Genomic DNA, 20958 nt, shown 5'->3' with positions numbered 1-20958 from the left:
TTTGCTGTCTCTGTGTTAGTTAATACAGTAATTGAAAACTCTAGCAACTGGGAAGTATGTCATCTGAAATCCAGTACGGTATTATGTACTAATTATATGAAATGCATATGTATATATGTACATACTAGTAATGATCTGCAAAATTTTCAAAACAACAATTTCATTCAAAATGCTGCTTTTGACCTTTAAAGCGCATAAGGCAGCAATACCTGAAGGATCACCTCTCCCCATGAGGACCAGCCCATGCCCTGCAATCATCATCAGAGTGTGTGCCCTGTGTGGCCCACCTGAGGGAAGAGTGGAAGGTGGCAAAGCAAGAAGGGGCCTTTTCAATGTTGCCCCGCCATTGTAGAATGCTGATATCAGGAAGGGGCTCCTGGTGCCATTTCTGTCAGTTTTTAGGTGCCAGGCTAAGACTTTACCCAAGGTTAATCAATTGATTAATTAAAGTTGTCTCCTATGGTGGTGCTTATCAATTAGTGGGATGGGTAAGACTTTGCCCATATGAATTTACTCTTGGATGAGGATTTCTATGTCTTGTGTAGTTAGTCTTTCAAATTTACTCTGATTTTAAATTGTTTTTATATGCTGTGATTTATTATTGTCAGTGTCACTTTAAGACTTTTTAATGTAAAAAGCAACTCATGAAACAGAATAACTAATAAAATAATAATACACAGAATATGTTTGAGTGGTGAATTTGTGTTTGGATCTATATGAGTGAACCCTCACTATTTTCAATCTTGGGCATTTAAACATTTAAACCAATAACAGCAATTTTGCATAATTTTTTTTCCAGTGGTCGAGGGGCTAGCCTTACTTGATTTGGGCGTGTCTCCATATTCTGGTGATGTTTTTCATGAAGTAAGTATGCAGTGATTCATTTTTTAAAAAATATATTGAAATGTTATTTATCTTGGAAATTCTGAAGTCAAGAGGGCACATCTTTTCTCACATGAAGGCATGGTAACTCATGTGGAGGGTGTTTGAGACACTGCACAGAATCCTGTTACAGTACTCCTTTCTCACTTCTGATATATACTACATAAGTATAGGATGTGATGGGATTGGCTGGTTTTAACATTTTGGCATCATGCTAATTGGTTGTTTCCAGTAATTTGTCATCCTTGGGCAGAGCAGAGGTATTGCTGTTGCATTGTTTTTGTTCTTGGTATATTTTAATTGCTGCAATTTTTTTTTTTTAGAAAAGGGTATGTAATAAAATTAATGAAGTTATATGTGCACATACAGTTAGTGTAACAGGGCAATCTGGGGGATGGGAGGGTTGTCTGCATCTTTCATATCCTCATCCACCTTTTCCTCAATGTACTGTGGAAGTTACTGAATCTCTGAATCTCAAGTACAGTAACTGATACTTTTGTTCTGGTTCTCAAGTAAATCATTCTTTTTTGTTGTTGTTATGCACTCTAGAAGTTTATTTTCAAATGAAAAGACTGCTATAAAATATTAATTAAAATAAATGAGCCAATACAATTCCACATTGTGAGTGAGAATTGCATACAGGGAACTCACAAAGATCTGCTCAGGACTGGTCCAAGACTTTCCTTCCTGAGGCGAAGGTCAAGATGGCAACCTTTCCATGTACAGTGGTACCTCTAGTTACGCACTTAATTCGTTCTGGAGGTCCGTTCTTAACCTGAAACTGTTCTTAACTAGAGGCGTGCTTTTGCTAATGGGGCCTTTTGCTGCTGCGCCACCGGCACATGATTTCTGTTCTCATCCCGGGGCAAAGTTCTCAACTCGAGGTAACTCTTCCAGAGTTTGTAACCTGAAGCGTTTGTAACCTGAGGCGTTTGTAACTCGAGATACCGCTGTACATGAGTTGACCAGTCTAACAGCTGAATTTTATTTCAACATTGGCGATGGTACAATGTCAGCAGTAGCAATTTAGGGCAGCAAGCTGCTTTAGGAGTGCAGGCCAGGCCATGTGACACACATAGCTCTGTCTTCCTATATCTTGCTGCTTCTGCCTGCTCCTCAGAACTTGCCGCCTGAAGTGGCTGCCTTACTCTACCTAATACCGTGTTTCTCCTAAAATAAGACACGTCTTATATTTATTTTTCCTCCAAAAAAACACACCACGGCTTATTTTCAGGGGATGTCTTATTTTTTTAATATTAAGTATGGTACAACAACTGGGCTGGTATCCTTACAGAGCTTTCACAGTCAGAGTTTTGCAACTGCGGCTCTTGCTGAGTCCTTGATCTTCTCAGCGCGCGCCTCTGCCCTTGCCGGCTCCCATGGGGCCGGGACTCGGCGCAGCGCGGGCCTCTGCCCTTGCCGGCTCCCGCGGGGTCGGAGCTCAGCGCAGCGCGCGCCTCTGCCTTTGCCGGCTCCCACGGGGCCGGAGCTTGGCGCAGCGCGCGCCTCTGCCCTTGCCGGCTCCCGCGGGGCCAGGGTGCTGCGACTTTTGCCGGCTCCCGCTCGGTCTGAGCTCCACGTGGTGGTTCCGGCAAGGACAGGCATCTTCCTTTTACTCTTCGTCACAGAAGCACCATCCAGACCTGCTCCCACCACTACCCCAGTACGGCTTATTTTTGGGGTATGTCTTATATTTTGTTGCTTCAAGAAAATCGTGCCATGGCTTATTTTATAGGCACGTCTTATTTTGGGAGAAACACGGTACTAGGGTTGGCCCTACTCCCGTTCCTCTGATCACCTTGATACAAGGAAGGAACATACCCAGGTGTTTTTTCCCCATGAACAGCTTACCATAATGGCTATATAAACTTCTTTTGGGTGGGAAATCCTATTTGTCCAGTGTAAACTCAGAGGATTTGTTATTATTTGTTAGCTTGAAGAAGGCAATAGCTGACCTAACTATGCATTATCATTGGGAGCATGGCTGGAAATGTAAAAGCCATTGGTGTAATACTTTGGGGGTTTTGCTTCGTAAGATAAAATTAAAATTAGGGTGGTAGCTAAAGTGCAATCTTATGCTTGATGTTTGTCTGTTAATTTCAATAGGTCTGCTCTGAGTAAATGTTAACTTAATGCGTCCCTAAGTAACACAATTATATGAAGCTAAAGTGTAGACTTTGTGTCATTTCTGGGAAATAATGTGTTCGTTTGTTGCTTTGATTTGAAAGCGGTTTACTCAGGTTAATTGTATTTCTCTCTTTGTTTCGCCCCTAGACTCCACTAATAATATACCTCTTTCACTTCCTGATTGATTATGCTGAGCTAGTATTTATGGTAAGTATTGCTTTCATTTTCATCCACAGCTCAATTGCCTCTTATTCATTGTTTTATTGAGCATGTAGAGTACACTTTCCTATGTGTGTGTGTATTGTACTCTTATAAATTCAGTTCGAAAGCACATCAAAGTACAAGTAGATAAATAGGGACCACTCCAGCGGGAAGGCAAACGGCGTTTCCGTGCGCTGCTCTGGTTCGCCAGAAGCAGCTTTGTCATGCTGGCCACATGACCTGGAAGCTGTCTGCGGACAAACGCCAGCTCCCTTGGCCTATAGAGCGAGATGAGCGCTGCAACCTCAGAGTCGGACATGACTGGACCTGATACACACACTGTATCACACTGGACCTGATACACACACACACACACACACACACAGTGGTGCCTCGCAAGACGAAATTAATTCGTTCTGCGAGTCGCTTCGTCTTGCGATAAAAAAATTCGTCTTGCGAAGCGCGGCCATAGAAACTTTGTCTTGCGAGTCACCAAAAACATCACAAAACGCTTTCGTCTTGCGAGTTTTTCATTGCGCAAGGCATTTGTCTTACGAAGTACCACTGTATGAGAATTTATAAGAGTACAAAATACAGAACTGAAGAATAAAAAAGAAAAAAGTGAAAGAAAAAGAAGGGGGAAAGAAAAAAAGATAGATACATTACATCAATCCATAATATTTGTGAACCGCCCTGAGACCTCCGGGTATCGGGCGGTATATAAATTCTATAAATAAATAATTCTGTTCCATCAAATTCCCATCCATCCTTCCATGGCTCCCGAAAGTTTCCCATTCCTGCTGCATATGCTATTTCCTTTCTAACTATTGAAACATTCAAATTCTAGAGTACACTTTCCTAAACAAGGTGGTAGTTGTAATTTTTCCTCCAGAAAGCCGTTAATTATATGATACAGTGGTACCTCGACTTACGAAGACGATCCGTTCTGCGGTCGTCTTCATAAGTCGAGGCTTTTGGTTGTCGAAGCGCCGCTTCTGCGCATGCGCCGACCACGCACGCCGCTCTGTGCAGGCGCAGAATGCGCGCGCAAGGAGGACTTCCGGAGGCTTCGACTTCGGAAGTCAAAATCTTCGGAAGTCGAAGCCTTCGGATGTCAAGGTATGACTGTATTCTGTTGACATGTGGCATATCCTAGAATGCTTTAAATCTACATGTATTTTTTCCTTTTTTAAAAAAAGTTATCATGGGATGTTTGCTTGCCAAGAAAGATGCTCTGAATATGTGCTCAGTGTCTCCAAGACCTGAGTCGTAATAAATTGTTGGGAAGGGCTGTTGGGTCAGCCGAGGGCAGGAACGATCCACAGGCCTAAAGCAAGAACGACTCTAGCCCGTCTCTCCCATCAGCATTCAGCGTGCAGCTCTAGGGGGTTCTGGCAGCCCTTCCCGATGATTTATTACGCCTCATGTCTTGGAGACACTGAGCACATATTCAGAGTCCAGCAGAGATAAAACGCAGATGGAGCCAGGCTGAGGTTGTGCACTAAACGCTACTTTATTAAGGGTAGGGCAGAACAAAAGAAAAACATGTCTCCTCTCGCTGAGAGAAGTCCGAAGAAGGAAAAATACAAACAGAAACAGAATACAGCAAACATCCGCTCCCGTGATTCCAGCAATCTTTGCTGGAATGCATAACACAGGCATGGGACCTGCACAGTGAGAGGAATAGAGACCTAACAGGGATGAGTACTGAAACAAGAGTTTGTCAAGCTGTTTGAACTTGTGTGGGACCTGATGAATGAGCTCCACTGTCAACTAGGTTCTCAAAATGCTCCGTTTCCTAGATCCTTCCAGGGAGAGTGATGAGCCAATGATATTGTGTTATACCTGGGACTGCCTTTAAACGTGATCTAGAAACTTTCATTGGTTTTAACATGGGGTTACAAGATTGTTAACTCTGGGACTAGCTGATATGATCATATTACACCAGTATTTTACCATCCGTGCTGACTTCCAGTCTGTTTCTAGCCCAATTCAAAATGCTGATAGTGATCTTTAAAATCTTAAATGGCTTTGCACAGATTATTTGACGGATTGCCTGCTCCCTGGAGGCCTTTCTCTGGCTTTTCTGCAGGTACTCCCACCAATTGAGGTTTGGTAGGTGGCTTCCAGAGAGAGGACCTTTTCAGCCATGGAACCTCAGTTCTGGACTATCCGCCGTACTGCCTCCTGGTGCCTGAATTGTGGGCTCTTTGGCACCAGGCAGATACCTTTGTTTTTTCTCTTTTTTCCAGCACTTTTAAGCACTTTTGAACTGCTGTTGTTTCTCATTGCCAGTTTTTAATCAGTATTTATTCTTCTGCTGGCTTTATTCTGTTTTGTATTTTAAGCTTAGGCAGTATTGTGGTTTTTTATTTTATTTTATCTTTTTACTGTAACCCACCTGAGGTATACTGGGAATTTTACACTTGAGGTGTATTGTCACAGGCGCGTTGGTGGCTACTCTAGAGTAACGACTCCTCCAGGCGTTGTCTTTTCATGCTTTTATTCAGTGCTGATTATTTACAGTGCAGAGCAGTACTATGTACATGTTGTCAGTTAGGGGTCAGAACCTCCGAATGGAGATTCGCGCGTTTTCCTCCAGCAAAGTAGTCTAGGCATACTGAATCTCTGCCCCCATTGTTTCCTTCTCAGTTCCTTCCTTAAGATGGGAGGGACCTGCCTGTACGTTCTGTCCCTCACATCCACCCCCCTCCAGGCTCCCCCCCCTTGAGGGCTCAGAGAGAGCCGGGGACGACTGGAAACCAATGAAGTCCGTGGCAATGAAGTTTCCTTGTCGAAAACTGTGTAGTTGCGCTCGGGCTGGCTCAGCTTCCTGGAGAAAAAGGCACAGGGTCTTCACTCTCTGTTGGCATCCAGTTGCAGTAGGATCACGCCCACAACTCTGTCAGAAGCGTCAGTCTCGACGCGCAGGGGTGCATCCTGCACTACGTGGAATAAGTTCTGGTCGGAGGCGAACACTCTCTTGAGGCCCTCGAACGCTGCTTCCGCCTCTGGTGTCCACCGGAACTTCTGCTTGCCTCTCAGGCAGTCCGTGATGGGAGCCGTGACGCGGGAGAAATTCTTTTATTTTTTATTTTTTATTAAACATACTTTTTATTAATTTTACAGAATACAAAAAAACAAAAAAACCGGTACATACATAAACACCTTTTCCACCTCCTTCCTACCCACTCACATGGGTCCTCCCCTGCCACAGAAGTATCCCATGTATGTGAACAGTCAGAGATGGTCCATTTTATGCTTGGATTTCTGTCCTCCTCCCCCTCCCCTGACCCCAAAGCCCCCCCCTGCCACCAGGGAGCTCCAGCAAACCAGGGCAGTACGCAGGAGGCCATCCATCCAACCATCTATTGTCATACCAAAAAAAGAGAAAAATAGAAATAGGAAAAAAGAAAAAAAAGAAAGGGCAAAAAAAACAAAAAAAACAATACAAAACAGAAAAATTTTTCTTACATTCATGATTGTAAAGCCATATTTTGTGGGCTTCCCCTCCCCCCCTTCCCCGGTTTTCATCCCTTTTTTATCATCTGCAACAGTTTCTTACTTTATAAAAATACACCTTTGTATCTTATACAACTTATAAATCAATTGTTAACATTTTCATCTAATATTCAAATCACTGAAAAATCAAACTCCCATTTTATCTTCCCGTGCCTAATTTTTTCTCCCTCTATAAGCCTCCATATTTTCACATTTTCCAAAATCTATTCACTTTTAAAACTATAACTATTCTCAATTTAACCTTACATCCCCGATTACCGGCTCCACCCCCCCAATCCAGCAAATTCCATAATCAGCAGACCAGTTATAAACCTATTAATCCATCCATATAATCACAACATCACTTTCCCTTCACCCCACCCCCTGTTTACAGTCTTTTGCCATCCAGGCCACCATACAGGACCCCTGAATTTCTTCTCTTCTCTGCATATTTTTTCCTTCTTCCCTGTGGGCGTTCTGGAGTTCCAATAATACCAATCGTGCCCCCCTCAAAAGCAGGGCACTCCATCCAACTTTTTGTAGAGTAAAGTCATCATTTTTTTCGTGGTGTGCTTCATTTTGTGTTGAATCATCACAGTCCTCATCTTCATCTTTTCCTTCCAAATCACAGTCATCATCATTGTCATTCTCACATTCATCTTTTTCAGTGTCAAAAGCTTCATCTCCTAAAAAATCATATTCTGCCATCACCATCTGAAATTTTTGCTGTAACTCTTGCCGTCGTGTCTCCTCTTGACATAGCTCTATTCTTGTTTCCCACATTAAGGTCAAAACAGACCGCTGGAACTCAGGGGAACACTTTTTTGTTGACATAATTCAATCCTGCCAAGGTCAAAACTTGTCACGTGGGGTGGAATATGATCACAGTTTATTTTCTCGACTCCATTTTAACAAGCTGGCTGCATTCTTCAAGTCTTATTAACAATAAAGTTCGAACTCACATTTCACAAACATTTAAACCAAAAAAGAAGTTCCACAAAGTCCAGAAATACAACGTGAAATAAAAATTGACTCATAAATCCTGATCAACTCATTGGGTTGTCTGGGCTGCCGGCTCCCGAGGAAAAGAAAGATTTTTCTCAGTCTTTACCTCTTGCTGCAGGGCAGTCATAAACCACAGTCTCTCTCCCCTTCTCACCCTGCATCAAAGGGGAGATTCTCTTTGATGCCTTTGAGGGATCCTTTTGAATTGCAAGTCTTCTGTTTATGGCTTCGGGTTTCTATTTACTGTCTCTTTTGTTGCCGTGGGGGGGGGTGGCTTCCTCTTTTCTCCCCTCTCTCCCAGATCCAAATTGTTTTATAATCCAAATCGTGAGGTTACTTACAGTCTTTTCCAATCGTTTTATTTTCGGAAGAATCCAGCGCTCTCCGCCTTCGGCTTGAAGCTTCTCCCTGCTAGAATAACGTTGCCGCTCAAAATGGCCCCCGCAACTTCTACCCTCCTCGCTCTGGAGCTCTTATTAGAGCTAACCGAAGAGTTGGGGAGTCCGGATTGGGGCTGTGCCGAGCAAATTGCCCCCGGGACGCCCTTCCCGAGGTTCTAAGGGGCGCAGCGTCGCTCTCGCTGCCCTCCCCACTCCTAGCAGGGACGGGCCGTCTCGGAGACGAGACGAAACCCCGCCGATCGGCGCTGGCGCTGAACCCGGAAGCCCGACGCGGGGGAAATTCTTAATGAACTTCCTGTAGAAGTTGGCGAAGCCCAGTAGGCGTTGGGCATCCTTGCGAGTCCTGGGGCTGTGCCAGTCCAGGATGGCCTGCACCTTGTCCTTGTCCATCGCTAGCCCCTTGTCGGACAGCTTGTAGCCCAGGAAGTCTACCTCCTTAGTGTGAAACCTGCATTTCTCCAGCTTCACATACAGGTGGTGCTCCTTCAGGCGTTGCAAGACCTCCCTGACATCCTTCACATGCTGCACGGGGTCATTGGAGTAAATAAGGATGTCATCTAAAAAGACCAAACAGTTCTTGAAGAGGAGGGATCCCAGGACGTGGTGCATGAAGGCCTGGAAGCAAGCTGAGCCCCCTTGCAAACCAAAGGGCATCACCAGATATTCAAAAGAACCCAGAGGCGTGAACATCGTGGTTTTCCACTCATCACCTTCCCGGATCCTAATCAAGTTGTACGCCCCCCCGCAGGTCGAGCTTGGTGAAGATCTTGCCCCTGCGTGCCGCTGTCAGCAGATCGTCCACTCTGGGCATTGGGAAGGCCACCGGTTCCGTCATGCTGTTCAGCCGTCTGAAGTCCACCACCAGGCGGCGCTGTGACGTGTCCTTTTTGTCCACCCAGAAGACTGGGCTGCCCCCTGCTGCCTTGCTTTCTCTGATGAACCCCCTCTTGAGGTTCTTGTCGATGAACGCCCGCAGATCCTCCAGTTCCTGATCCGACATGGAGTACAGCTTGGCTGGGGGTAGCGTGGCCCCTGGCACCAGGTTGATTTGACAGTCAAACAACCTGTGCGGGGGCAGGTGGTCAGACTCTGCTTCGCTAAAGACCTCCTGCAGGTCCCAATACGGTTTGGGGATTGCCTCCCCCCCCTTGACGTGCATGGTGGCCACTGTGGCTATCGGCGGCCCCTCCCCTGGTTGGCGCTGCATGCAGTGTTCCAGACAAAAGTCAGACCCAAACGTGATGCATCTCTGGTGCCAACTGATGGACGGGTCGTGGCGCGCCAGCCAGCTCATTCCCAGCACGATGGGGGGGGGGGTCTGAGATGGTGGTGACATTGAATGCTAGCGTCTCTGAGTGCCTTCCCACCGTCATTCTCATGGGGGGGGTTGGTGGGTGATGGCCCCTCCCAGTAACTCCCTGCCGTCAATGGTGGAGACGTGCAGGGGAAAGTCCAGCTGCAGAAGTTGGATCTGGTGTGCTTCTGCAAATTCCCTCGAAAAAAGTTGGCCGACGCTACACTGTCAATTAGGGCTAAAACCGTCAGGGGGTACCCATTTGGGAGTGTCAGAGTCACTTCCAGAACCACCACTGCTCTGGGGGGGGGCTGGCGGTGTTCTGCTGTGCACGGGTGGGTGGGTTGGGGCTGTCGTTCGTTGCTTGCGCCTGGCTGCTGCCCCTTGTCTCCTGCAGCCAGGCTGTCTCGTTTCCCTGCGTCTGCGCTGACTCAGTTGGGGGAGGCACGACCGTCCCCGCCTTCCCTTGCCATTCCCTGCGATGGGGGCAGCTTCTGACGAGGTGGCTGGGGGAGTTGCAGAGGAAGCAGTTCCCGCCCCTTCCCTCCTTGCGTCTTGGCGCCGCTGGGGTTTGAAAAGCCCGCGCACGCTCCATCAATTTGCATGGGTTCCGGATCTGGGACGGCCCTGGCCGGTACTTGGGGCGGGGCTTGGGGTGGGGGCTGGTGATGCTGCCTCTCCTGCGAGCGTGAGAACCAAGGTCGAGCTGCGTGCGTCGCCTGTTTGTCGTTCCACCGGGATTCTTGCCTCACCCCCACCGCTAATGCTGCTTTACTCAATTGATCCATGTTTTGTGGCTTTGGCCCCCTCGAGAGTTTGTCTGCATGCAAACCCAGGTAGAAGGCAGACTGCACTGGATCACTATGCAAATCCCACCCAAGTTTGTGAACCAGCATGGTAAACTTCGCCCAGTATTCTCTGACCGTCATTTTCCCCTGCGTCAAATTGTGAAGCTCCTCCTTAGTCGCCTCCATCTCACTGTCGCTAGCATACATTACTTTTAAGGCTTCTAAGAACAATTTTACATTCTTCATGCATGAATTTTTTGACGCGATTAACGGCCTGACCCATTCTCTTGCACCCCCCGTCACGTGTTCCACGAAATACCGTGTTTCCCCTTTTTTAAGACGTAGTCAGAAAGTAAGCCATGGCAGCATTTTTTAGCATTAGTGAAATCTAAGACACCCCCCGAAAATAAGACATACCTCCATGCGAGACCGCCGAGCGCCCCAGCCAGCCAGAGGGGCCTGGAACCGGCTGCTGTTGCTGCAGTGAACGCATGGAGCACCCTGCAGCGCCTGGCCTCTTCTTTTCTTTTCTTTTTTTTGGGCTGCCCGAGGCCTGCCGCCCCACCACCGGAACCGGCGGCTGCAGAGCAGAGCGCTCCGAAGCAGTGAGCGCTCGGAGCGCCCTGCAGCGCCTGGCCTCTTCTTTTTTTGGGGGGGGGAGGAGCTGCCCGAGGCATGCCGCCCCGCCGCCGGAACCGGCGGCTGCAGAGCGGAGCGCTCCGAAGCGCCGAGCGCTCGGAGCGCCCTGCAGCGCCTGGCCTCTTCTTTTTTGGGGGGGGGAGGAGCTGCCCGAGGCCTGCCGCCCCGCCGCCGGAACCGGCGGCTGCAGAGCGGAGCGCTCCGAAGCGCCGAGCGCTCGGGGCGCCCTGCAGCGCCTGGCCTCTTCTTTTTTGGGGGGGAGGAGCTGCCCGAGGCCTGCCGCCCCGCCGCCGGAACCGGCGGCTGCAGAGCGGAGCACTCCGAAGCGCCGAGCGCTCGGAGCGCCCTGCAGCGCCTGGCCTCTTCTCTTTTTGTTTGGCTGCCCGAGGCCGGCGGCTGCAGAGCGGAGCGCTCCGAAGCGCCGAGCGCTCGGAGGGCTCTGCAGCGCCTGGCCTCTTCTTTTGGGGGGAGAGCTGCCTGAGGCCTGCCCCCCGCCGCCGGAACCGGCGGTCTGCAGCGCCGAGCGCCCGGAGCGCCCAGCAGCGCTGGGCGGAGCACCGAGCCGGCAGCCTGCCGCCTCGGTGCCGCGCAGAGTGCCCAGCAGCACCCCGAGCCAGTGGCCTGGCCCTTCCGAGGAGGCCTTAAGGTACAAGACATCCCCTGAAAATAAGACACCGTCTGTTTTTTTGAGTAAAAAAAGTTATAAGACGGTGTCTTAAAAAGGGGGAAACACGCATCATCCGGAAACTCTGCGTCATGCAGTTCCAGCGCATAGTTAATTTCAGTCTCAAATCCTAAGTACTCTTTGGGGTCTCCGTTAAACTTGGTTACTAGGGCTTGCCCCCTCCGCTGGGGCGCCCCCCCACCTCTCGCTGCCTTCTCCGCGTCCAATTTGCTTTGCAGATCTGCTACCATGACTCGCAGCTGCCTCTCGGTTTCGTCTTTCGCTCTCACCTGCTCCACTGCTTTCTGTAGCTCCTCCTGCGTTCTGCGCGATTCCTCTTTAGCGAGGTTCAACTGCTGCTGAGCCTGTGCTGCCAGGGTCTGCAACTCCTGCTTCATCTTCTCGGCCTCCTGCCGCCAGTGTGCCGTCTCCTCCGCACTCATCGCGGCAACTCCAAAGTAGCCAGAAAGATTCGGAGGTTGCTGTCACAGGCGCGTTGGTGGCTACTCTAGCGTAACGACTCCTCCAGGCGTTGTCTTTTCATGCTTTTATTCAGTGCTGATTATTTACAGTGCAGAGCAGTACTATGTACATGTTGTCAGTTAGGGGTCAGAACCTCCGAATGGAGATTCACGCGTTTTCCTCCAGCAAAGTAGTCTAGGGATACTGAATCTCCGCCCCCGTCGTTTCCTTCTCAGTTCCGGGGTCGGTGGGACTGGTCTTCTTCCTTTGCCTCCCACTTCCCTTCCCACACTGGGCAGGGGCTCCGCTACCTTGCCTGAGCCTCGGTCACCACTTCCTGAATCTCCGCTGGAGATTTCTCCCTCCCCACTAGCACTCCCGCTGGGGGATGAGCTGCTGCTTAAGATGGGAGGGACCTGCCTGTACGTTCTGTCCCTCACATGTATATTTTTAGAACCCATCTTATTTCTGTATTTTATGTTGCTTCAAACTGTTCTTAATAATGTGTCTTAATTGTTGTAACCTGCCCAGGAACCTTGGGGTGAAGGGTGGGTAGTAAATTGTAGTTGTAGTAGTACCGTAGTAGTAGTAGTAGTAATACGTAATAATAAATTAAATAAATAAATTAAAAATATATAAATCAACTCATCATAATTTAAACTTGCAGGTAGAAAAATACAATTTTAATATCTTTTTGGCCCATGATGTTTGCATTCCTGAACATTGCAAATTGCCTCAGGAGCTGATGTTACTTTTAAAAAAAACATTTTTGTAAAGTAACATGTTTCATTGTGATGCTTTTCATTCTCAAGTGTTTTTCATTAATATTGGTGATATTTTATTCAGATTACAGATATGTTGACTGCTGTCGCTCTCTATTTGGCCGTTCAGGATTACAACAAAGTTACGGTAAGTAAATGTGTCATTTGTTTATTTGGTTATTGTCCAGATTGATAGGCCATTTGCTGTGTGTTGTCTTCTCTTTCCTCATTTTTCTTTCTAATAAGCATTTTCTTTACTTGTTGGGTTACCCACCTGCTATGTGGTGTAATTTGCGCATCTGTTGTATATGAATATCTGCTCCCACATATTGAAATTTACTGTCACAGATCTTCACAATAGTTACATTATTTTGCAGTCATTGAGTACTGAAACCACACAGTATCACACACAGAGAGAGAGAGAGAATAAGAGTGAAGGAGGACAATAATTGGGCAAGAGAGGGCAAAAGGCTGCATTTGACTCTGCTCATGAGCTCCACTTTGGTTACGCTGCTGCTGGATTTACATCTGAATGAATTTTTGTTGGAGTGGGAAATTAGCCTTTCTTAGGCACATGGCACTATCTGCACCTACTCTTCTATTTTTTTCAGTGCTGACTGCAGTGCAGACAAGATCATATGGCACTTGCTGCTTTTCTTGCTGTTCCCCTTTGCCTTCCCTTTGCATGAGCTGTGCTTAACCCAAGAAGCGTTTAATTGATTATAGCAGGCATCCCCAAATTACGGCCCTCCAGATGTTTTGGCCTACAACTCCCATGATCCCTAGCTAACAGGACCAGTGGTCGGGGAAGATGGGAATTGTAGTCCAAAACATCTGGAGGGCCGAAGTTTGGGGATGCCTGGACTATAGCTTCCTATTTCATCCAAACCGGGAAACTATAGTTGCCAGTGCCATAACAATCCGGGACATTAAGTCCTGGTTTGAAGTTGGGTTAATATTCTAGCTTGCTTGGAAGCTGGTGACCATAGTTTCCCAGTTTGAACGAAAAATGGGAAACTATGGTTAATTAGAGATATTATGGTTTGTTTGCTCACAAAGGGGCTGTGGGTGCGGGGGGGGGGGAGAGATCTTGTAAATATTTTGGCTTCAAGGTATGATTGTCCCAACTCAGCCAGTCTAGTCTAGTATTCCAGCAGGACTGATTCATCCGTACCAATCCCTTTGAAATACCATTGTACGAAATATGAAACTAAAAACCCTCTCTGGAAAGGAGAGGATAATACTTTTCTTATGGTCTGTAGAAGAGATCCTTACGGCAAAGGCTTTTAATATAGATTGATATGCCCATTATCTTGGTGAATCATTTTCCAGTACAAATAGGAGGCAGAGACACACAGTAAGTATCCACCCAATAAATCTCAATCTAAATTGAGACTTGACCTTTTCCTTATTAACTCATGAAAACTGAAAGGAAACTACTGCAGCTGTAATGCTTGCAATTCAAGCAATTTTGAATTCTCTCTTCTGAAAGGTCAATATTGATTTAACTAGCAAGTGACATTTTAAATATATAATTACATCAATATATTTCTAAAATTGTCCTCATATGAATCTGATGCAATGCTGAGGGGGGAAACTACTGTGGTTTGTAGTTGTTCGTGTCACACAAAATAGTTCTGCCTATGAAAAGGTTGTAAGAAAATCTAAGTACTAAGTTTATAAGCTTTGGGCTATATTAAAAAGAAATTTTCTTCAGGCAGCACAATAATGAGGCTGGTTAACTTATACAAATATAGTGTTTTTTTGACATCTCGTTTTTCTTTCCTATCCAGTTTAAAAAGCAAAAACTACTAATAGAACTGGATAAATATGCACCTGATGCAACTGAGCTTATTCGGACCCCCATGGAAATGTACTACATCCCTCTCAAGGTTGCACTGTTGTAAGTATTGCCTTCAGTGGGTAAAAATATTATAATACAGTACACAGAACATTTGTTATTACTAATTATATTGGCTTGGATCCAGAGAAGTACTAGTGGAATCCTGTTCACACAGCCAGGCTTCCATGTCTCCTCGTTCTGCCAAACATACCATCTCCCAACCAGTAAACTATGGTTTGATTAAGACAGGAAATAATGAATTATGCCCTGTCCACAAGGGGAGGAGAGGCCTGGGAAGGAAATGGCATATATTCCCGCGGCTCATTCACAGTTCTCAAAACTATGTTTTTGATCATTGTCTGCACACAACCATCCTGACCATTCCAAAGGTGCACAATACTGTTATGGTTTGTGGTTTTCCCCTCTCTTCCCCACCCCAGTAAACATTTCTGCCCTTTCCTTCTTGTCCCTCTAACAAGAGGGAAAGAGAATAAGTTCATGAACCCAATGAATAAGCTTCATGAACCCAATGAAGTCTGCTAAAATTGCAGACTTCTTTCCCCAAACTACCTTCGCAAGCTTGACTTTCAGAAACAGAGAATCTCCCCTTCCTCCTGCCCTGATCCAGTTTCTTGAAGCAGCTGCCTGGGGCCTATCCCAGGATAGCACCTAAAGGGCTTTTAACTCACACACCTTATCTTGCTGTGTCTTTATTCCTAATACTTTTATTATAATGGTAATGATTCACCCAGAATCTCACCTACTGAGCAATAATCTATCTGTGTGTCCCTTTTGAGCCTAGTGAAAAGAAACAACTGAATTGCTCAGTTTTTTTTATTAAGGAACTGTATCTTAAAATAATTAAAAAGAACAATCCTCTGGAAGATATACAGTGATGTGTGTGCTTTTTAATCTTGTAATCTCTCAACCACTCTAACTCAGCTGTGTTCAAGGCTTGCAACACCTCCCACAAAGCCTGCCACCCACACAGTTGCAATCAAACCCATTCTAAGTGTCCTCCCGTTAGCATATAATGGTCCTTGAATCATCTTCTGTGTGTTCACTTAATTTCTTTAATAAAACCTATTCAGTGGCAAACCGTATTATTTCTTAAAGGTGTTGCACGCTATTTCCCCCCTGTTTTTACCGTTTATCCATTACCAAATGTGGAAGGACAAGTATCAGTAATTGTACATTAAAAAGTGGGGCCTCCATCAAGGTGTTGCAGCATATACTCATCTCTCAGTAAGCCCGCTTCTGTTCAGTGTGCCAGCCAGTCATGCCCTCTTTCCCCAGGCCATTCCACTTAGTCTTTCCCCAGTTTTCTATTTTTCTTTTCTTGCAGACAATCATTATTCTGTGGTTACTGATCATGCTCAGTCCTTATTGAGCTTTTCTGGGAGGGAGCTGCCCCTTTGGGGTCTTCCTGTACTCTGGCAGAACTCAGGGTTTCCCTGCGTATTTTGATATCCCCCTTTTGTTTCTCAGTGACCATTGTTGGCTACAACAATGTTTTAATATTCTGTTGGGAGCTGCCGAGAATGGCTGGGGAAACCCAACCAGATGGATGGGGTATTATTGTTGTTGTTGTTGTTGCATCCACCACCCGAATTTACAATTAGAGGGAATGATAGGTAGGTGAAGTCTCAAAGTCTGAAAGGCTCGCAGCCTGACTGTGTAATCACATACACATCTGCTCAGAAGTACATCCCACTGGCTTCAATAGACTTACTCCCAGATAAGCGTGTACAAAATTGTAGTCTTAGTCAAAAAATATATGCATAAATGAAAGAAGAAATGCATAGGGGAAAAGGGAAAACATAATCTTTCTAATACATCAGCAACCTGGTTCCCATGTAACACTAAGCCAAACCATGACGTAGCTTATATAAGCTAACCTTGGTTCCCAAAGAGAACATGGTGGCTACTCTGGTCCTGTCGCTACCATACTGTGAGCTAAGCCATGCTTTGGGTTAGGGTTACATTTGACGGTGTGCTGGTGGTTTATCTCCCCCAGGCAAACCATGATTGCTAAATCATAGGAAACAAACTTGGCTACAGCTCATGGTTTGTCTTGAGTCACAAACTCTGGTTCAAATATAATGCTAGGCCAAACCATGGCATAGCTCACAGTAGCACAGCATCAGCAGCAAGACCAGTGGAGGAGCAAAGCAGCCATGGTCTTCTCACCAGGAACCCACACACTTGCTAGTTTGCACTACTAAACCATGGTTTGGTTTAGTGTTGCGTGCAAACTGAACCAGTATAAAATATATCAATCCAGCCCTTTCAAACTCACATTTCTTAGTTCCGCTACATATAAAGTTTCCATTCCTCTACCTATCCTAATCTCACCCTCTGCCAAACTCACTTTGCATACAAAAGGACAGTTTCCCCTATTACATCATCATGCTTCCGAATGTGATTGCATTTTAAATGTACTCTTTCTCCTCTAACATTCACCTTTCCTCCTTAGACTCTTGTAATTATCTTGTGCTGTGCTGGAAAATAGGTTTGTCTGCAAACCTATTTAACTTGGCAGGGTCCCAAAGGTACCATTTCAGTTCAGGGTCTTGGATGACAAAGCATGCGCATCCCAGAAATAAAAAAGAATCCTGATTGCTTGGTGTTCATTTTAACTCCTTATCTGCAGCTTATTTTATGTTGTTGTTGTTTAGTCGTTTAGTAGTGTCCAACTCTTTGTGACCCCATGGACCAGAGCACGCCAGGCACTCCTGTCTTGCACTGCCTCCCGCAGTTTGGTCAGACTCATGTTGGTAGCTTCGAGAACACAGTCCAACAATCTCATCCTCTGTCATTCCCTTCTCCTTGTGCCCTTAATCTTTCCCAACATCAGGGTCTTTTCCAGGGTATCTTCTCTTCTCATGAGATGGCCAAAGTATTGGAGCCTCAGCTTCAGGATCTGTCCTTCTAGTGAGCACTCAGGGCTGATTTCCTTCAGAATGGATAGGTTTGATCTTCTTGCAGTCCATGGGACTCTCAAGAGTCTCCTCCAGCACCATAATTCAAAAGCATCAATTCTTCGGCGATCAGCCTTCTTTATAGTCCAGCTCTCACTTCCATACATCACTACTGGGAAAACCATAGCTTTAACTATACGGACCTTTGTCGGCAAGGTGATGTCTCTGCTTTTTAAGATGCTGTCTAGATTTTCTCCCAAGAAGCAGACGTCTTTTAATTTCGTGACTGCTGTCATTGCCCTTAATGTACAGAGTAGCATAAGTAAAAAGAAAAAGTACAGTTCTCTACCCTAAGCAGCTTATAACCTCTTTTTGATGGAGGAGAAGGAAAGGAGAGGCTAGATAAGCAAAGGGCAAATGTGCAAATACAATTATATGCATACTTAAGGTTTGTATCAGCTGGGGATGCAAATTACAGGGTTAGGCCAAAGGTCAAACAGCTAGGTCAAAGGAGAGATACAGTATAGAGGAAGTGGGAGAAAGAGTAGGCATTCTGGGACCCTGACTTTGTGTTTTTGTTCTTTTCCAGTTATCTCTTAAATCCATATACTGTGATGTCTTGTGTTGCAAAGTCCACTTGTGCCATCAACAATACCGTAATTGCATTCTTCATTTTGGCAACAATTAAAGGTAATTGATTTTGGGGGAAATGGGTATACCTCTCAGCTTTTCTTTTTATAACAGTTAAAAAATGTGCCACTTTAAATGCAGAAAATGTGTGTGTTTGTGTTTGAGCTGTCAGGCAAATGAGATTGCAGATGGGTTTGTGGTTCTGCAGTCTTTGATGTCACAACTGAACACCTTTTCAGTCTGAGAGCCACATTTGCTTCTGGGCAGTTTTCTGAGAGCCACATGCCAGTTGTGGGCGGGGCCGGAGGCAATTGTGCTGTAGGCAATTTTCTACACCCACCCACCCCTCTCTGTTCCTCCATTAAGGCAAGTGAGAGTTCAAGGTGGCATTCCAGCCAGGCAAAACCACTTCAGCTGTGAAGCTGGGCCAGTGAGAGGTGGAGTCTGGAGAGAGTTCTGGGCGCCAGAAGGAAGAGTCCTGGGTGTAGGGGCTATATATGACTCCTTGGCCACTGAATTAATAGTGGGAAATGTTGAAGCCTTTTCTAGGCCTAACGGGACTTCTCTCCCCCACCCCCCACCCCCCATATTACCATTATGTATTAATCATAGTTACTTAGAAGTTCAGCCACAATGTATTACTCGTAGGATATATAAACAGTTTTAGTTATGTCCTTTGAATAATTCCATCTTTTGAGTATTAATGGTATGCTCCAGAAGCCAACATAGCATTTTTTTAAAAAATACCGGTAGTAATTATGCTGATGCTTGTTGCTTGCTAGAAGGTGAGCAATTAGGTTCATTGCTAAAAATATTGTCAAACAGCTTTTCTGTTTGTCATGTGTTCACCTACCCTTGCTGCAAAACCCTCTGCAGCCTTATTGATGTCCACATTGCTACATCTACCATGGCCTAGACAGCAGATGCTGAAATGTTTTGAATGGGTGTGCACAGAATTTACATTGTTCCTGTTCAGACTCCTTGTCCAGACACATAGATTATGTACAACCACCCTCACTGTTTGCCTGGAGATAATGTGTGAGGTTCACCCAACAAGCAAGAACTTCAGCTTGCACAATGGGTCTTCATCTCGCCCACGCCCTACATGCCCCCTGAAATTGGCTCAGGGGGTGTGTGGTATTGTCAGGTGAACAGCGCACAGAGGGGGGAGAGGGAAGACCGTTTCATCTGGCAATCTGCAATGCATGCATGGAGGGAATGTTTGTCTTAGCACCCTTCAGTCTCCTTTTTTTTTGACCAAATGCTTTCATTTTAGAAGCCCATTTGAGTCTGGAAAGTCTAGTGCTGTCGCAATTATGTTGTTTTCCTGTTTTGCAGGTAGTGCCTTGCTCAGTGCTGTATTTCTGGCCTTAGCAACATACCAGTCCCTGTACCCTCTCACCTTGTTTGCACCAGCCGTTCTGTATTTATTGCAGGTAAACATTCTACAGGAGCAAAAGCTATGTTTTTAATATGGCTTGTTCTATCAACCATCAGCAAACAGAAAGAGCAGCAAACACAAACTGATAGGTACCACAGTCGCACCGGTTGCGAACAGTTTGCAAGACTTCCTTGGGGGCAGATGGCTCAAACTGGAAAGCAACCTGCAAATTGTTTTCAGCTCGCCTTGGCTGAGACAGAGCACTCTTCCATTCTCTCGTGGCCAATGTTACTGAGCAAATTGTGAAATGCCAGGCTTTTGCCTGTGCTGATCTAGCTAAAGTGGGGAGAGTTTTGATGACTGTCTTTTCTTCTGAACCAATTAAGTCTAAGAAGGCCCTGCAGTTGACAGCAAATCTTTCTTGCCCTTCTGCATCTGGCTTCTCTTTTTCTGAATGTTGATCTAAGTCCTTCAGGGAGTCAGATGCGATTGGAATCTTTAATTGTTCATACACAGCCCTGTGAAACAGATTAAATGAGGTTCTCAGTCAGAGGGCACAGGATATTTTCCCCAAGATTTGGGGATTGATAACAAAATTTTGCAAACCACTTTTTAGCCCTGCTGGACACTGGTCCTTTCCATTGTTACCCTACCATTCCCAGATATTTAGGATTTTGCACTATTATTAAAATAAAAGTGCCTTCTGTATTACAGCCACTCTTCCATAAATATGCAAACCCAAATCTGGAAAAGGTTTTTTTATTTCATATTTTATGTTTCCATTTCAAAAAACTTACTTTGTGATGTTGTTTCTCCCCCAATAGCGTCAGTTCATACCAGTGAAAATGAAAAGCAAAGGCTTCTGGCTTTACACCATGCAGTATGCAGCTCTGTATTTGGGAAGCCTGGTGGTGATTATTTGTCTCTCATTCTTCCTCCTCAACTCTTGGGATTTTATTCCGTCTGTGTATGGTTTCATGTAAGTAGAACTATACTATACTATAAAACCACCGCCCCCCCCCCTTGTGAAGAGCTTCTTATTGTACTTGTGAGTTCAGAACACAAAACAGTAGAACAATTAAAATATTGAATTAAGCCTCCTTTTAAAAGATATGTATGTTTGTTCAATGTTGTGTTAATTAGGGGTGATTCTTTGCTGGGTGAATAGCGCAACTTCATTTATCTGAATGCTTTGAATAACAGTTTGGAAGATGGTTTGGAAGATACTTGATAAACAGGAGCTCAAGTAAATTGCTGTACAGTACTAATTACATAGGGGACCCAGGTGGCGCTGTGGTTAAACCACTGTGCCTAGGGCTTGCTGATCAGAAGGTCGGCGGTTCGAATCCCTGTGGCGGGGTGAGCTCCCGTTGTTTGGTCCCAGCTCCTGCCAACCTAGCAGTTCAATAGCATGTCAAAATGCAAGTAGATAAATAGGAATCGCTACAGCGGGAAGGT

At 45.7% G+C, this 20958-nt stretch overlaps 1 protein-coding gene across 1 annotated transcript in view; it reads left to right on the top strand.

Moving 5' to 3' along the window:
- PIGU (phosphatidylinositol glycan anchor biosynthesis class U) overlaps positions 1-20958 on the top strand; it is a 35340-nt gene that overhangs the window by 1235 nt on the left and 13147 nt on the right. Inside the window, exons 2-8 of the mRNA XM_035123274.3 lie at positions 800-864; positions 3157-3216; positions 12811-12873; positions 14519-14628; positions 18079-18179; positions 19458-19555; positions 20325-20479. Coding sequence (XP_034979165.1) covers positions 800-864; positions 3157-3216; positions 12811-12873; positions 14519-14628; positions 18079-18179; positions 19458-19555; positions 20325-20479 — 652 coding nt within the window. The remainder of the gene's footprint in view (positions 1-799; positions 865-3156; positions 3217-12810; positions 12874-14518; positions 14629-18078; positions 18180-19457; positions 19556-20324; positions 20480-20958) is intronic.

Source organism: Zootoca vivipara, chromosome 7 (assembly GCF_965207765.1).
Source record: "Zootoca vivipara chromosome 7, rZooViv2.hap1.1, whole genome shotgun sequence".
NCBI lineage: Eukaryota > Metazoa > Chordata > Lepidosauria > Squamata > Lacertidae > Zootoca > Zootoca vivipara.
The sequence above is the reverse complement of the archived record's forward strand: the minus strand, read 5'-3'. Positions and strand labels throughout refer to the sequence as shown.